The sequence below is a fragment of the Rutilus rutilus genome (assembly GCF_951802725.1).
Source record: "Rutilus rutilus genome assembly, chromosome: 9".
NCBI lineage: Eukaryota > Metazoa > Chordata > Actinopteri > Cypriniformes > Leuciscidae > Rutilus > Rutilus rutilus.
This window is the reverse complement of record NC_140223.1, coordinates 1,013,591-1,032,267: the sequence shown is the minus strand read 5'-3', so window position 1 is coordinate 1,032,267 and position 18,677 is coordinate 1,013,591. Positions and strand designations below refer to the sequence as shown.

At 40.5% G+C, this 18,677-nt stretch overlaps 2 protein-coding genes across 2 annotated transcripts in view; both read left to right on the top strand.

The window, feature by feature from the left end:
• Positions 1-18,677, top strand: part of LOC311297683 (NACHT, LRR and PYD domains-containing protein 3-like) — a 432,890-nt gene that overhangs the window by 137,831 nt on the left and 276,382 nt on the right. The gene's annotated exons all lie outside the window — the stretch shown is intronic.
• LOC311297684 (protein NLRC3-like) overlaps positions 1-18,677 on the top strand; it is a 191,504-nt gene that overhangs the window by 131,409 nt on the left and 41,418 nt on the right. The window contains exons 7-8 of the mRNA XM_084420086.1: positions 7,953-8,126; positions 15,381-15,554. Of these exons, the coding sequence (XP_084276212.1) occupies positions 7,953-8,126; positions 15,381-15,554 (348 nt within the window). The remainder of the gene's footprint in view (positions 1-7,952; positions 8,127-15,380; positions 15,555-18,677) is intronic.

The following is an 18,677-nucleotide window of genomic DNA, read 5'->3' as shown; positions in this document are numbered from 1 at the left end:
TGGCTTTGCAACAAATGTGTTGTTATATGCACAATATAACAATTATTGATTGGTAATGTTAATATAAAAGAGCTTATATTGTGTTGCTTTATCAGCATTGCTAAATGTCCATCAGTTATGCATGTGCTGGAATAGTACTCTGTAAAATATATGATAAAAATAGTTTTCAACTTTAAACAAAATTACAATAAAACAGATTGAAAAACAAAACATTTGAATCTCCTCATTCTTTAAGGCTGCCTCACTTGATGGCCCATTAGCACTTGGGGGAGCGTCTATGTCACACCCCTGGTCTGAATCTCATTAATAATGATGACCCATTACCACTCCCACGTATAAACCTCTTCTGACAAAAAAACTGTTTTACAATGTTTAAGGCGAGACACGGCAGGCAAAAACATCGTTTTTTTTTTACTGGTCAATTTTGAGATTTGGGGATATTTGTCTTCAATAACACGTCTTCTTTCAGACTTGTGTTGAAAAAAAGTCCGAAATACACATTTAGGTCTTTATTTTATTACACTTTGTCTGTTTGCGTCTGTAGATTTCTCATAAATTCAACAAAAGTTCGCGTTCTTAATCAACGTGCTGCTCCGCGATCTCTGCCGTCAGCCTGTCATCAGAAGCACCGTTAGGAAGCTCTCTATGTTGTGTACAATCCTGTCGGATCCAAATATGGTCATTTCCTTTTTATCAGCAACCAATCGTGAAAGTAAAAGGGCTGAATGCGCAATCTCATTGGCTGATGAAAAATCTTTAAAGCCCGTTTTCTCAAAATGACTTTTCTCTCATTCTCCAAGTCCGAAATCTCCACTTCAGTAGCACCTATATACACCAAACTTTCCAGACTTGTACCTAGTTATATTATGAAGACATTTACAGAGGGATTTGTAAATATATTATTCCTAGCCTGATTTATATAACATTTTATTCCAAAAAACATGGCGAAAATCTTTTTTTTAAGGCTATTGACAGTATTTTCTGATTTACAGGATAACAAAAGTAGATATCCATAAATCCCTCTGTAATTTTTTTCCCATCTAATATGTGAACACAATGAAAAAATAATTTTTAACCTGGCTTTATCCAATACTGAGATATCGTTTTTTAAAATATATGCAAATTAGTGCATATTTGATTAGATATTGCCTGATTTGCATATTTAAACATTAAATTACAGAAAACTTGTAATACATTTTTTTCTCATCTTAATGTAGGTAATCAACTGGGAAAGTTTTATGGTGATATCTGCTAGTTAAAAATTTTACCCTATTCACCTGTAGTGTCTCGCCTTAAATCAATGTAGTGTTTTATGTGAACAATTAGGCAGGATGATTTTCACACAATTTTGAAGCTGGAACTCAAAGGGACAACATCAATTAGGCAAAAGTCTTGTGGACACATATTTAATATGTGTTTTGTGTTCTTAAATCAGCAACTTTCATTTAATTTTTTTCCAATAACCACGCATAAACATTGTTCTCTTAAAAATACAAACATCTACATACACGTTGCTCGCATATTATGGTAGCCCTGTTTGTGCTATATAGAGTGAATTTACACCTTTGCCATTAACATGTTTATAAATAACTGAAAAAAGCACAAATGTCAGAGCATGTCAGAACATCTCAACGACCCCAAAAACAGCTTGGTCCCCAGAGGGTTAAAGAAGTCTTTTCTGCTCACCAATGCTGCATTTATTTGATTAAAAATACAAATAAAAAATATTCCTGTGATCAAAGCTGAATTTCAGCATTCAGTCTTCAGTGTCACATAATCCTTCAGAAATCATTCTAATATGATGATTGAACTGATTGACTGTTGAAAACAGTTGTGTAAAAAAAAAAAAAAAAATCAAGATTCTTTGATGAATAGAATGTTACACTTTACTATATATTCATGTAGAAAATTATATTGGTAAATAGAGCTGTTTTACATTGGAAAAATATTTCACAATATAACTGTTTTTTTGTTTTGTTTTATCAAATAAATGCAGCAGAAGAGACTTCTTTTAAAAACCTTAAAAATATTACTGATCCAAAACTTTTGACTGGTAGTGTATATGCATGTATTGGTTTGGAATCATAATTCGTCTCCCCAACTGCATAATTACACCAGCAGTTGTCTGTAATATGATGGTGCAGATAAAAACAACTCAGACTTACAATACATAAATCTGTGAAGTGCAGCATATACCAATCTAACTGGCCATAAGAAATACTTAATATCTTAATATACAAGATTGTAAGCACTTACCATTGTCATGTGACTCGATTACATAATTTCCAAACTGTTGTGAAAAGTCATTCAAAAAATGAGCGTGTACACAAGAAGCAAGATGGGTGTTTTTTACGTAATTTTGTGTGTATTTGACCATTCAAACGCCACAAAACGGGAGACACTGACAGGCGGCACAAGAAGCCATTGTGTGAGTGATGATTTGAGTTATAATGTGCTTTTAAATCAAGCATGTCCCGTTCCTTATTGTTCATGTATCTCTGCTTCTTAATCGCTCTAAAGTTTCAATAACTAAGCAATTTGCCCGAAAGCAGAGCATCCATCATTTACTGAAATTAGGCAGTAAAGCTCTGACCAGCCTTTAAGAATAAAACAAATTCTCAACAAAACACATGCATTAATCTGTTAATGCCAACTTTAATATTAAAATGTTTACAAATACATTAAGCTCACACACACACACTAGGGCTGGGATGATGCACCTATCTCCTGATTCGATATTATCACGATACTTGGGTGCTGATACGATATGTATTGCAATTTTTTTTTTTTTTAGAATTGCGATATGCGTTATTTTAAGCACCAAGTTTCTATCATAAGCTGATTTACTCCATTTTGATCGCTACCGTGGACATCAGTGTTTATATTTGAACTTTAAACTTTTATCCCAGTACTTCTATGATAATTTGAACTATTGTATCACAGAAATAATGATACTATTATGAGGTTTAAAAGACCTTTTGTGAAGCTGTTTCATGACAATTCTCTCTGGGTCAGCGCAGCGCCAACACAGATTTAAAATGTTACGATATGATTTTGTCAAAGGTTTAATAGACAGACGAATTGAAAGAAGATCGTGTGGGTGTTTAAACAGAGATCACAGTATTTTAAAGATGAATCGTGCAGCTCTACTGTCTTATCTCTCTCTCAGCATATGAGTTGCGCGAAGGCTTTTCAGTGCATTCAGTCTCACGTCGTTTCCACACGTCCACTTGAAATGGATATTACGACACTCATAGATAACGACACATTTCATCCTCTGTTGGAACAAAAGTGGCAAAATTCTGTCAACCTTGTCTATAAGCAAGGACAAAAATAAAAAGCAATTTAATTTGAATCAGTATTGATTCTGGAATAAAAAGGCCTTCACAGGGAAGATACTAGTTGACATTTCAGGACTGCGCTGTCGTCGCGTCCAGGCGCAGGTCCTTCATCAGATCTGGATACAGCCTGGATCCAGCGGACTGTGGTAAACCTCGGGATAAATAGAGAGATTAATATTAGCGTAGACGCCATTCTTCTTATGATGTAACGAGTACATCAGGATTTATGGGAAGTGTTCCCGGTTCCGGCTGACCTAATCTATGCAGCCTAACATTGAATTATAAAAGTCTATAATGTGTTATGTGAATGCTAGGTCAAAGAGATGTGTTTTTAATCTAGCTTTGAACTGACAGAGTGTGTCTGCTTCCCGGACAATGTTAGGAAGACTGTTCCAAAGTTTTGGTGCTAAATAGGAAAAGTATCTACCGCCAGCAGTTGATTTTGATATTCTAGGTATTATCAACTGGCCGGAATTTTGAGATCACAATGGACGTGAAGGACTATAATGCGTTAAGAGCTCGCTCAAGTACTGCGGAGCTAAACCATTTAGTGCTTTGTAAGTAATCAGCAATATTTTAAAATTTATATGATGTTTAATAGGGAGCCAGTGCAGTGTTGACAGAACCGGGCTAATATGGTCATACTTCCTGGTTCTGGTAAGAACTTGAGCTGCTGCGTTTTGGACCAGCTGTAATTTGTTTCTTAAGCGTGCAGGGCAACCACCCATAATAGCATTACAATAATCTAGCCTTGATGTCATGAACGCATAAACTAATTGTTCCGCATTTGTCAATGAGAGCATATGACGTAATTTAGATATATTTTTAAGATGGAAAAATGTGGTTTTACAGATACTAGACACTTGACTTTCAAATGAAAGATTGGTATCAAAGAGCACACCCAGGTTCCTAACCGACGACGAAGGCTTAACAGAGCAGCCATCAAGTGTTAGACAGTATTCTAGGTTATTACGTGAGGATGTTTTTTGTCCAATAATTAAAACCTCAGTTTTTCCAGAATTAAGTAGTAGGAAATTACGAGTCATCCAATTTTTTATATCAGCTATACATTCCGTTAATTTTGTGAATTGGTAAGTTTTGTCAGGCGTGAAGAAATATAGAGCTGAGTATCATCAGCATAACAGTGAAAACTAATTCCATGCTTCCTAATGATATCTCCCAAGGGTAACATGTACAGAGTGAAAAGCAACGGTCCTAGTACTGAGCCTTGTGGTACCCCATACTGAACTTGTGATCGATGAGACATCTCTTCATTTACTGCTACAAACTGATAACGGTCAGATAAGTATGATTTAAACCATGCTAATGCAATTCCACTAATGCCAACATAGTTTTCGAGTCTATTTAAAAGAATGTTGTGGTCAATAGTATCAAATGCAGCACTAAGATCGAGTAACACTAATTTCGAGATACAACCATGATCGGATGATAAGAGCAAATCATTTGTGAATCTAATGAGAACACTCTCAGTACTATGGTACGGTCTAAATCCTGACTGAAAATCCTCGCAGATATCATTTCTTTCTAAAAAGGAACATAGTTGTGAGGATACCGCCTTTTCTAGTATCTTTGACAGAAAAGGTAGATTCGAGATTGGCCAATAATTGACTAATTCTGTACGATCAAGTTGTGTTTTTTTTAACAAGCGGTTTAATCATAGCCAGCTTAAAAGCTTTTGGTACGTATCCTAATGACAAAGATGAATTAATGATAATAAGAAGAGGATCTATGACCTCTGGAAGCATCTCTTTCAGTAGCTTAGTCGGTATAGGGTCTAACATACATGTTGTTGATTTAGATGATTTAACGAGTTTAACGAATTCTTTCTCTTCTATAGCAATGAATGAATAAATTTTTTCCTTAGGGATACTACAATGCACTGCCTGATGCGATACTGTAGTACACGGTTACATAGTAATAATTTTCTCCCTGATGTTATCAATCTTATAAGTGAAGAAGTTCATAAAGTCATTACTGCTGTGCTGCTTGAAAACATCTGGGCTTGAAGCTTTATTTTTCATTAGTTTAGCCACTGTTTCAAATAAATACCTAGGGTTTTGTTTATTTTCTTCTAATAGGGTTGAGAAATAAGCAGATCTAGTAGCTTTTAAGGCCTCTCTGTATGCAATCGAGCTCAAAGATCAAACAAAGATCAAACAAACCAAGATCAAGGGACAGTTTTGATAACACAAATTGGGACATCTTCTTTGAATCCTGTCAGGATGGGAATGAACTTACGGACACTGTAACATCATATATTAAGTTCTGCAAGGACTGTGTGTCTGAAACAAAGACTATTACAATATTCCTAAATAATAAACCCTGGGTTCCCAAACAATTAAAAACCTGCCTTAATGAAAGAAAGATTTCCTTTTGTTCAGGCAACATGGAATTAGTGCAGGAAAAATGGAAACAATTAAGGGGCGATATCCTCAAGGCAAAAATTGAATATAAAAACAAAATAGAGAGTAATTTTTTTTAGCAGGAATATAAAACAGGTTTGGGTCTTAATGGGAAAAAGTTGCAATAAAGGCGACAGTCTTGTAGTTTGCAGTCAAAGTCTTGTAGATGAAATGAATACGTTCTTCTACAGGTTTGATACTGTGGATGATAAGGGTGAGTGTGATGATATCTGTAAAAAATCTTCCTATAGGTTCACCAATATTTATCACAGAAGATGCCGTTGCCAAAAGCCTCACCAAAATAAGGCCACTGACCCAGATGGCCTGAAAGCCTGCTTACTTAAAGATTGTGCCCCACAATTAAAAGGTGTTTTTTCAAGGCTTTTTAACCTCCTTCTAGTTGCAGGTGTACCCACGTCTTGGAAATTGTCTTTAATAAGGCCCATACATAAAAAGCCTGGTGCAAATAAGCCTGAAGATGTCCGACCCATAGCCATCACCTCCATATTGTGTAAAACAATGGAGAGAGTTCTGGTAGATCTCCTGACCTCTCAAGTAACCAGCGTGTTAGATCCGCTGCAGTTCGCTTATAGAAGTGACAGAGGGACTGATGATGCTGTGCTGGTCCTTTTAGAATCCATTTCAAAACAGCTTGCACTCCCTAAAGGGCATGCTAGAGTTCTATTCGTAGACTTTAGTGCAGCATTTAATTCTATGAAGCTACACATTCTCCTGCAAAGACTAGCCAATATTAACATAGATAAGGGCTTGATTCTTTGGATCAGAGACTTTCTCTCCTGTCGCCCTCAGATAATGAATTTGAATTATAAAATTTAAATTGATAAAATATGCAGATGATATGGCCCTAGTAGGCCTCTTACAAAAAACTCACCCTTTTGGTGAGGCCTCTTATCTAGCACATATAAAGGCCCTTGAAGCATGGTGCAAAGATAGCAAGCTAGAAATCAATGTGGCGAAGACAAACAAGCTACTTTTTTGCAAAAAACAAGACATAACAATAGAGCCAGTTTTACTTAATGGTCAAGCGGTTGAAACTGTGGGAACTTTCTAGGTACGGTTCTTGACAACCATCTGAGTTTTGCAGATAACACAGACTATATTTTTTAAGAAATGCTCACAACGACATAGTCTTCTCAGAAGACTGAACTGCCTGGGCGTCAGTGCTCAGATTATTGAGCTAGTGTACATCACACACATTGAAAGTGTTTTAACCTTCCATCTCTCTGCTTGGTTTGGCCATTTAAATTGCAAACTTAAGAACAAGCTTAACAGGATAGTGTTAATGGCTAGTAAAATAGTAGGAAAACCCCCAAAACACCTGACCCAAATATACACTGATAGAATGAGGAAGAAAGCTAGAAAAATCACTGTAGATAGTACTCACCCTCTTTCTGGCCAGTTTGAGCTTCTGAAGTCTGGGAGGCGCTTCAGAGTGCCCCTGGCTAAAAGTATTTTTTTTTTAATCTTTTAGCCCAAATGCCATTAGTATTCTTAACCAAACCAAGTGACAACAGCAAATGAGTCAGACTTAATGTATATTTATTTTCATTATGATATTTTTCATTGTATCTTTTTTATCTTTCTTTTATTATGTTTGAGATTTTGTCTGTATGTTTATCTGTTTTACATGTTTGGTGAGCCAAAGAAAAATTTCCACCCTGGTGGACAATAAAGATTTATTCTATTATTTTCTATTCTATTCTATTCTATTCTATTCTATTCTATTCTATTCTATTCTATTCTCTCTTTCCATGAAATGCGAAATACCTCTAGTTTTGTTTTCTTCCAGTTGCGCTCCATTTATCTAACACACACACACACACACACACACACACACACACACACACACACACACACACACACACACACACACACACACACACAAGTTCCTTAAAATGTTTACAAATACATTAAGCACACACACACACACACACACACGTATTGAGTTTCCATGTTTTATTGGGACTTTCCATAGAAATAACGGTTTTTATACTGTAAAAACTGTATATTCAATCCTGATGTATTTTAACATCATGAACTAATAAGTATTTGTATTTCATATTAAGATAACACCTCGCCTGAATATTGACAAAATTATGTTATTTATTTTTTAAGTGTCATGTTTATCTTTGGATATAGGCTTAATGTGTGTCATTGTTCTCTACAGGTTGAGGGATTGTGGTGTCACAGATGAAGGTTGTGCTGCTCTGGCTTCAGCTCTGAGATCAAACCCCTCACACCTGAAAGAACTGGGTCTGTCTGAGAATAAACTAGGAGAATCAGGAGTGAAGCTGTTCTCTGCTGGACTGGCGAATCTTCACTGTAAACTGGAGATACTGAGGTAAAATAATCTGAGTGAATAAGGATTAATATGTAGATAGTGCATACAATATATCTTTGGCGTAAGCCCCATCCGGTGGTTCAGCCTGATTCCTGCTTGAACCGTCAGATCCTGTCGGCGGTAGAAGGCAGCGTTGAGGAGTCTCCCTAAAGAGGAACATTTACATCTTAATATATTATTAATATAGAAGAGGTTTTTAAAATCACAAATGTTTGGTATAAATCAACTTGCCTTGTAATTGTCACAATCACAGACTCTGTAACCTCCCTCTCCAGCCATCAGAGGGCACCCTCGCCTGAATATTGACTTTTTCACTACACACTACATTTCCCATCTTGTATCTCCCTGGACTGATTACACCATACACCTGCACTGCACTGATTACACACACCTGCACCTCATGTTCAAACACTCATTTAACGACTGCCTGATCGTTCTGTGACCCTACCCGTTTTGGATATCTCCCTGTCTGCTGCCTGCCTACGTTACCTCTGCTTTGTTCTCTGTCTCTGATTGTTTGCTGCCTGCCCTGATCTTCTGCCTGGTGTTGTACTACGATTTAGCCCTGTCTTCATTGCTGTATCTGCTGGTTTTGACCCTTGCCTGTTTGACTACTCTGCTCAATAAATTAAGCTGCAAATGGATCTCTCTGACTCTGATGCTTCACAACAGAAGACTTCGCCAACTCAAGATCCAGCAGCTATATCAACCTTGACCGCAGCCTTCTCTACCCAAGCAAGTCAACTCGCTGCCCACCATCATCAGTTGAGTCGTCTCACCTCTTTAACGGAGGAGTTGGTCAAAGCAGTACGATGGCTTCAAGAGTCATCATCAGAGCAGTCGCCCACGCAAACTACAGCCGCTGTTGCCCATCCTGCAGTAATCCCACCTACCACGGGTCCTCGTCTCGCGCATCCAGAAAAGTTTGATGGAGATCCTGGCAAATGTAAGGGGTTCATTCTCCAATGCTCCTTATTCATTGCGCAACAACCCACGCTGTATTCCACCGAAGCTGGTAAGATCGCCTTTGTCTGCTCGTTATTCACTGGGAGGGCATTGGATTGGATAACGGCTGTGTGGAGGGATGATGGAACTGCATTTCCTTCATTCAATGTGTTTCTCCAATGCTTTCGTGAGGTCTTTGAACATTCTATAGAGGGGAAAGGTGCTGGCGATCGCCTGCTTGAACTCACACAGGGCAAATTTACTGCGGCTGAATATGCTCTTACTTTTCGCACCCTCGCTGCGCAGACTTCCTGGAATAACGACACGCTTAAAGTGGTCTTCCGAAGAGGCTTGAATCATGAACTACAGTCAGAGTTAGCCTGTTGTGATGAAGGTAAAGACCTCGACCAGTTCATAAACCTCACCATTCATATTGACAACCTCATACGATCTCGCAGAGCGAGCCACCGCACTATTCCTGCTCCCCGCAACGTCCAAATTCCTTGAGCTTCAATCCTCGCTCGCACTGAAGGACCCGAGCCCATGCAGATCAACACTTACCATCTGTCCGCAGAGGAGAGAGAACGAAGGATCCTTCATCACCTGTGTTTGTACTGTGGCGAGGCCGGTCATCTTCGTATTGCCTGTCCATCCAGACCACGTCTAACAGCATCTCGACCGGTGAGTCTCAATGTCGATGCACTAAACCCCAACTCATGTGTATCCGTGCCCGTTGTGATCACGGCCAACGGCCGGCAGATTACCACCAGTGCTTTAGTGGACTCCGGAGCCGCCGTGAATTTCATATCTGCAGATTTTGCTCAACAACATAACATAACATTAATCTGTTGCCCCTCTTCTCTCACTGTCCCATCGATGGACGGCCACTAGGCTCAGGTCATGTTTCTCACATCACCCAGGAACTCCATCTACAAACTGGGGCACTCCACCGTGAGATCATACAATTTTACGTCTTCCAAGCTCCACACACACCTGTAATCCTAGGCCTGCCCTGGCTTCGCAAACACGATCCACAAATCTTCTGGAGAACCAATCAAATTGCTCGCTGGAGCGATTCATGCCACTCTAAATGCCTCGTCCAGGTCGCTCCATCACCCGTCCGAGTGATAACTTTACCAGTGGGAAGAACCAGCTCGAACAACCTCCCTTCCGAATATCACAATCTATCAGAAGCCTTCAGCAAAATAAATGCCTCTAAACTCCCACCTCATCGCGCCAGTGACTGCGCCATTGACTGCGCACCAGGGTCCACACCTCCCAAGGGTCGTATATTTCCTCTCTCCCAACCTGAATCTGAGTCCATGAGGAAATATATTGAGGAGGAACTCACAAAGGGCTTCATTCAACCATCCACGTCGCCGGTGTCTGCTGGTTTCTTCTTTGTCCAGAAGAAGGACAGAGGACTCCGACCCTGCATTGACTATCGTGCCCTGAATAACATTACTGTCAAGTTCCGCTATCCACTCCCTTTGGTACCAGCTCCCCTGGAATTGCTCCGCACCGCGAAGTACTACAACAAGCTTGATTTACGCTGTGCATACAACCTCATCCGTATCAGGGAGGGGGACGAGTGGAAGACAGCCTTCTCCACCAGCACAGGGCACTACGAATATTTGGTCATGCCTTTCGGCCTGGCGAACAGTCCTTCCATTTTCCAGTCGTTCATAAACGACGTGTTCAGAGACATGCTTCAAAGAACAGTTATAGTATACATCGACGACATTTTGATTTACTCTGACACCCTGACTGACCATGTACAGCACGTTTGGGCCATCCTCCAGAGGCTCATCCAGCACCAGCTATACGCGACACAGGAGAAGTGTGAGTTTCATCAGACTTCCACTACATTCTTGGGGTACGTCATCAGCCCAGAAGGACTCGCCATGGATGAGGGCAAGGTCAAAACAGTCCTAGAATGGCCACAACCTACCACCCTGAAAGAACTGCAGCGCGTCCTCGGATTTGGCAACTTCTATCGCCGCTTCATAAGAAACTTCAGTTCAGTGGCAAGCCCACTCACATCCCCGGTGAAGAAAGGAACACATCGTCTTCCATGGAATGAGTCGGCCACCCAAGCCTTTAATTAGCTCAAGCAGCGTTTCACCACAGCACCCATCCTCCACCATCCTGACCCTGAATTACCATTCGTGGTCGAAGTGGATGCTTCCAACACTGGTTTAGGAGCCGTTCTCTCTCAACGTCAGGGGTCACCGCCCAAACTGCATCCCTATGCGTTTTACTCCCGCAAACTAAATACTGCCGAAAGGAATTATGATGTGGGTGATCGAGAACGTCTAGCCATGAAGGCCACCTTCGAAGAGTGGCGGCATTGGTTAGAGGGTGCTATTCACTCCTTTACCATTTTCACCGACCACAAGAATCTGGAGTACCTACGCACCGCCAAGAGACTGATCCCAAGACAAGCTTGCTGGTCACTGTTCTTTGCCCAATTCCACTTCACAGTCACCTATCGTCCAGGTTCCAAGAACACCAAGGCAGATGCTCTATCATGTCAATGTGACCACGAGCTCACATCACAAGATCCCAAGTCAATTCTGGCTCCAGACCTCTTTGTTGCTCCCTTGCAGTGGGATGTTGAAACCGAGATCGAGCAAATCAACTCCCGGTCTGAGATCCCGTCTGCCTGTCCACCCAACTGGGTTTATGTCCCCAATGCGCTCTGGAACCAGGTCCTGGAGCACGTTCATGCTCTTCCCAGCTCTGGACATCCGGGAATTACCACCACCATCCAGCTGCTACAAAATCGCTACTGGTGCCCCTCTTTAGCTCAAGACACCACTACCTTCGTCCGACACGGCCAAATCTGCAATACCCAGAAATCATCACACCAACTACCTTCCGGTCTGTTACATCCTCTTCCCATTCCACAACACCCTTTGTCACATATAGCCATCGATTTCATTACCGATCTGCCTGTCTCCGATGGTAACACCACCATCCTTACCGTTGTGGACAGGTTCTCCAAGGCCTGCCACCTGATACCCCTGGCTAAGCTTCCTACTGCTTTACAAACAGCAGAGCACCTCTGCAATCTGGTATTCCGATTTTTACGGTCTTCCCGAGGACATTGTCTCCGATAGAGGACCCCAATTCACGTCTCAAGTCTGGTCTGCCTTCTTCAAGACCCTTCAGATCAACGTCAGTCTCACGTCAGGGTATCATCCTCAATCAAATGGGCAGGCCGAACGCATGAACCAAGAGGTCATACGATTCCTACGCTCCTACTGTCATCAACATCAGGAGGACTGGAGCCGCTATTTGATATGGGCAGAATATGCCCAAAACTCCATCCAGAAACATTCCACAGGCATGACCCCTTTCCAGTGTATCCTGGGGTTTCAACCACCCCTCTTTCCATGGTCAGGAGAACCCACGAACGTCCTAGCTGTGAATGACTGGCTACAACGCAGTGAAGAAACATGGAATCAAGCCCATACTCACCTTCAATGAGCCGTTCGTCGCCAGAGAGAACAAGCCGATCGACGACGTCGTCCAAGTCCGGTGTACCACCCGGGCCAATGGATCCTGTTATCCACCCGAGACCTACGCCTGCGGCTCCCCTGTAAAAAGCTCAGTCCCAGGTATGTGGGTCCATTCAAAATAACACGACAAATCACACCAGTCTCTTTCCGTCTTGCCCTGCCTAACCATTACCGTATTGCTCCCACCTTCCACGTCTCACTGCTCAAACCCGCTGATGGTCCCAACGAGAGGGAGGAGGAGAGGTCTCAGGAGCAGAGCCCCCAACCCATTCTAGTGGAGGGCGAGAAGGCCTATCGAGTCCAGGAACTCCTAGACTCCAGGCGTCGGGGCAACACCCTACAGTACCTGGTCGATTGGGAGGGATACGGACCAGAGGAGCGTTCATGGGTTAATGCCACCGACATTCTGGACCCTAGTCTAATCACTGACTTCCATCACGCTCATCCCAACAAACCTGCTCCCCGACCACGTGGGAGACCCCGACGTCGTCAGCCACCTTACGCCAGGAGTCGCTCGCAGGGAGGGTGCTCTGTCACAATCACAGACTCTGTAACCTCCCTCTCCAGCCATCAGAGGGCACCCTCGCCTGAATATTGACTTTTTCACTACACACTACATTTCCCATCTTGCATCTCCCTGGACTGATTACACCACATACCTGCACTGCACTGATTACACACAACTGCACTTCATGTTCAAACACTCATTTAAGCCATACTCACACAACACTCTGAGCGAAGTCTTGTTTTGCTATTGTGAACATTTCTCAGTGTTTATTCCTGTGACTGCCTGATCGTTCTGTGACCCTACCCGTTTTGGATATCTCCCTGTCTGCTGCCTGCCTATGTTACCTCTGCTTTGTTCTCTGACTCTGACTGTTTGCTGCCTGAACCAGGACTGTCACCATATCAGATTTATCACTACATGATTATCATGGCCAAAATAACACACGATAACAGTATATCACCATATCTATGGAAATCTTGAAAAAAACAACAATAATAATGCTATCAGTCAAATTCATCTTTACTTTGTTTATTTTGTGTTATTTTTGAAAAAGAAGAATCACATCATCACATACATCACATCATGTAAAGAGTTAGATAATGCTTTGTTAACAACTTATTAACCATAAATAGTTATCACTTTAGATTAGGTCACGGAAAATCAGAAAATGTCATTAAGTGCTTTAATACAGTCTTTATTGAACATTAATTACTAGTATTAAGAGTTCCTTAAAATGTTTACAAATAAATTAAGCACACACACACACACACACACACACACACACACACACACACACACACACACACACACTTTCTCTCTCTCTCTCTCTCTCTCTCTCACACACACACACACACACACACACACTCAATGTAATTGATAAATGCGTTATTTTAAGTTTATATTAAGAGCTGATTTACTCTATTTTGATGGCTACCGTAGACATCAGTGTTTATATTAGAACTTTTATCCCAGTACTTCTATGATGATTTGAACTACTGAATTACAGAAATAATGATACTATTATGAGGTTTAAAAGACCTTTTGTGAAGCTGTTTCATGACAACTCTCTCTGTATCATCGGCAGCGCCAACACAGATTTGAATGTTGTGATATGATTTTGTCAAAGGTTTAATAGACAGAGGAATTGGAAGAAGATCGTGTGGGTGTTTGAATGGAGATCACAGTATTTTAAAGATTAATCATGCAGCTCTACTGTCTTATCTCTCTCTCAGCATATGTGGAGCGAGAGGGCTTTTCAGTGCATTCAGTCTCACGTCGCTTCCACGCGTCCACTTGAAATGGAAATTGTGACACTCATAAGCCCCTTTCACACAGCGCATTGAACCCGGGAAATTGCCGGCAAATTGCCGGAACGCCTTCTGTGTGAACGCAAACACGACCCGGGTTTAATGCCGGGATCGATGCCGGGTTGGGGACCTAGTAACATTGCCGTGTTCAGTCCCGGGACGCGCGCTGTGTGGACAAAAGCCGTAATAATGCCGTGTCGTAGTGATGACGCTGAAGCCGGGATCGTTCGCCAGCTGTGAAACGGTACGAAATGCGCAATTTTATGATCGAATCAGAGAAATAAATGCACAAGCGTGGTTTCTCGAGAGAGAAATCGCAGCTCATAAGCAAACTGAAGACGCTGCTGAGACATTACAAGTCACATCGATGTCACGTGTCTTTCCGGGACATACACGGGTTGTGTGTGAACGCGCTCTCTGATTCCGGAAAATCACTGGCATTGTGAATGAACCAAAATCAAATGAACCCGGGTCAAATCCCGGGTCACTTTATCCGTGTATTTTCCGGAATCTCTGTGTGAAAGGGGCTATAGATAACGACACGTTTCATCCTCTGTTGGAACAAAAGTGTCTAACTTCTGTCAACCTCGTCTATAAGCAAGGACAAATATCAAGCAATTTAATTTGAATCAATATCGTTTCTGTAATAAGAAAAATCTATTTTAAAATTGTAAATAAAACAAATTGCGATAGTTTGGTGAATCGATTTTTTTCTCCCAGCCCCAATACACACACACGCACACACACACACGTTGGGTTTCCATGTTTTATGGGGACTTTCCATAGAAATAATGATTTTTATACTGTACAAACTGTATATTTAATCCCCTAATCCTAACTGATTTATTTTAACAATGTGAACTAATGAGTATTTTATATGTTTCATACTGACAGCATTATTTTATTTTATTTTTTAAGTGTTATGTTTATCTTTGGATATAGGCTTAATGTGTGTCATTGTTTTCTACAGGTTGAGTGATTGTGGTGTCACAGATGAAGGTTGTGCTGCTCTGGCTTCAGCTCTGAGATCAAACCCCTCACACCTGAGACAACTGGATCTGTCATATAATAATCTAGGAGACTCAGGAGTGAAGCTGTTTTCTGCTGGACTGGAGAATCCTCACTGTAAACTGGAGGGACTGTGGTAAGATCATCTCTACCATAAAGACTCAGAGTGAATAAGGATTAATATGTAGACAGTGCATACAATATATCTTCGGCGTAAGCCCCATCCGGTGGTTCAGCGACAGGTTCCTGCTTGAACCGTCAAGTCAAGTCATCTTCATTTATATAGCGCTTTTAACAACGTAGATTGTTTCAAAGCAGCTTTACAGAGATAAACGTATAATTTAAGGTAACAGAGATTGTTTTGGCTTTATAGCGGTTCTTTAATAAAGTTATTTTCCAGCTAAAGTTAGTTTTGATTGATTCGCTTCCGTCGCAACGATCATTTGTTATTAAATTAGGGGCCGCTAAGATGACACCATTCTCTCTACACAGACTTTAAACGCGAACCTGTGATAAACGCTGATGGCGTTCACATGCGCATTAAGAATTGGTTCTATAGTTATGTGCGTTTGAATATATGTGCACAGGTTTGTAATTCCCTACAAACCAAGCCTAAACAAAGTACTGGTCTTTCCTTATAAATTTTGATACAGAATTTTATTTTATTTTGTCACTTCGGGGTAGATACGCAAAACGAATGATCTGTAGAGTGGTAAAGGGATCCTCCATAGGGAGAGACACTTGGCACTTCAGCACTGCGTTGTCATCGGGTGCAGGCGAAGGTCCTTCGTCAGATCTGGATACAACCTGTATCTGGACCGTCAGATCCTGCCGGCAGTAGAAGGCAGCGGTGAGGAGTCTCCCTAAAGAGAAACATTTACATCTTCATATATTATTATCCACAAAAGAAAGTAAAACTAACAGTTAAATAACCGGACAAACTACAAACCAGACAACAGATGCAGGATACAGTGAAGAGGGTTTATTTTTTAATCAAAAATGTTTGGTGTAAATCAACTTGCCTTGTAATGTTTGTGCAAACAGACCCTTGCAAAAGCAGCTCGATGGTGTTTTTAGCCCCCAATGGCTCCTTCCAGGCAGCTAACCCTAACCTCAACCTTAAACCTACCCATCCCCTTGCTGCCTAGAAGGCGCTGTTGGGGGCTAAAAACACCAAACACCGCAAAAGCATGTGTGTGTGCAGCTGAAAAGAGGGAAGTGGTGTGTGTTTCACCTGAACCAGGACTATCACCATATCAGATTTATCATTACATGATTATCATGGCCAAAATAACACACAATAAAAATATATCACCATTTCTATGGAAATCTTGAGAAAAAACATTATGCTATCAGTCCAATTCATTTTTATTTATTTTGTGTTATTTTTGAAAAAGAAGAATCACTCCATCACATACAAAAGGAACAATTACACTTATTGGTGACCAGTTTGGAATAATGGTAACATTTTATCACAAGTGTACAATAACAAAGTGCTTATAAATATTTGCAAACTTAATTAATAGTATATAAGACTATTTACAAATAGTGAGTTCTTCATTCATTATCACTGTAATTAACAAAGTGTTATTGTTTAATTAGCTCTTATGCAAAGAGTTAGATAATGGTTTGTTAACAACTTATTAACCATAAATAGTTCTCACTTTAGATTAGGTCACAGAAAATCAGAAAATATCATTAAGTGCTTTAATAAAGCCTTTATTGGACATTAATTACATCAATATTAAGAGTTCCTTAAAATGGTTACAAATACATTAAGAACAAACACACACCACATACACACAGAAGCACACACTCACACATACACACACACAGACAGACACACACTCACACACACTCAGACACACACTCACTCACACTCAGACACACACTCACTCACACACTCACACACACTCACACACACACACACACACACACACACACTCACTCAAACACCCACACATGCACACTAGGGCTGGGACGATACACCTAGACCAGGGGTGCCCGATCCTGCTCCTGCCGATCGACTGTCCTGCACAGTTCATCTCCAACCCTAATCAAACACACCTGAAGCAACCAATTAACGTCTTCAGGATCACTTGAAAATTAAAGGCAAGTGTGTTTGATTAGGGTTGGAGATGAACTGTGTAGGACAGTCGATCGGCAGGAGCAGGATTGGGCACCCCTGACCTAGAGTATGGGGAAAAGTTAAATCATACACTTATACAGACTGTACAAGATGAGTCATAGTTACAAAAATTCTTCACATCCTTCTGAGTTTTATTTGAACAAATAATTCAGTAACAAATAAAAAATGTTAACAGTCACTTGTCGCCACCTAGTGGCAAAACAATGTAATCGATAAATGCGCAATTTTAAGGGCCAAGTTTCTATTAAAAGCTGATTTACTCTATTTTGATCTCTACAATAGACATCAGTGTTTATATGTAACGAGTTAGCTCAAGGAGGAAATATTAATAATAACTCATAACTTGTTATGATTAATTATGAATATTTGGGTCAGTTAATTGGATTAACTTGATATAGCTAAATTAATATTACAATCAATTAATCAGCTCGTCCAACGAACTCTTTTGATTATTCATTTATTCTAAGAAAAGCGTATCTTTCTTTTTTTTTCTTTTTTTTATACACTTTAAACCATTACAAAAAATACAACAAAATAAAATTAAAATTAAATTAAATAAAAAATATACAAAACTTACAGGAACAGGGGAAGATGAAAATACACAAACCATTACAGAGAGAAGATGCACTGAGGATTATTTTCCCCTCAAAAAAAAAAAAAAATAATAATTGAATAAAGAGTACAGTACACATACAGTAACAGTAAACATAGCAGTGTATTGGCCAGGCAATACAAAATTAGTATCAACATCTAGATTGGTGATAGATGTGGGGGGAGATAAGGGGATCACACACACAGAGCAGGGTCAAGTTGGAGAGTTTTGATATGTTCACAAAGGGGTTGCCAAAGCTTGATGAAAATGGTGCTAGGTCGGTGAAGAGAGTACCTAATTTTCTCCAGTTTCATAAAATAAAGAACAGCTCTTATCCAGCGAGTGTAAGATGGAGGGTGAGGGCTTTTCCAATTCAATAGAATTAAACGCCTAGCTAAAAGAGTCAGAAAGGCTACAAAATCTGAAAAGTGAGAAGGCAAAGAATGGCCAGGTGGGAGAACCCCAAATAAAGCTGTGACTGGACAGAGTGGGATATCCGCCGAGGTAATGGCTGACAA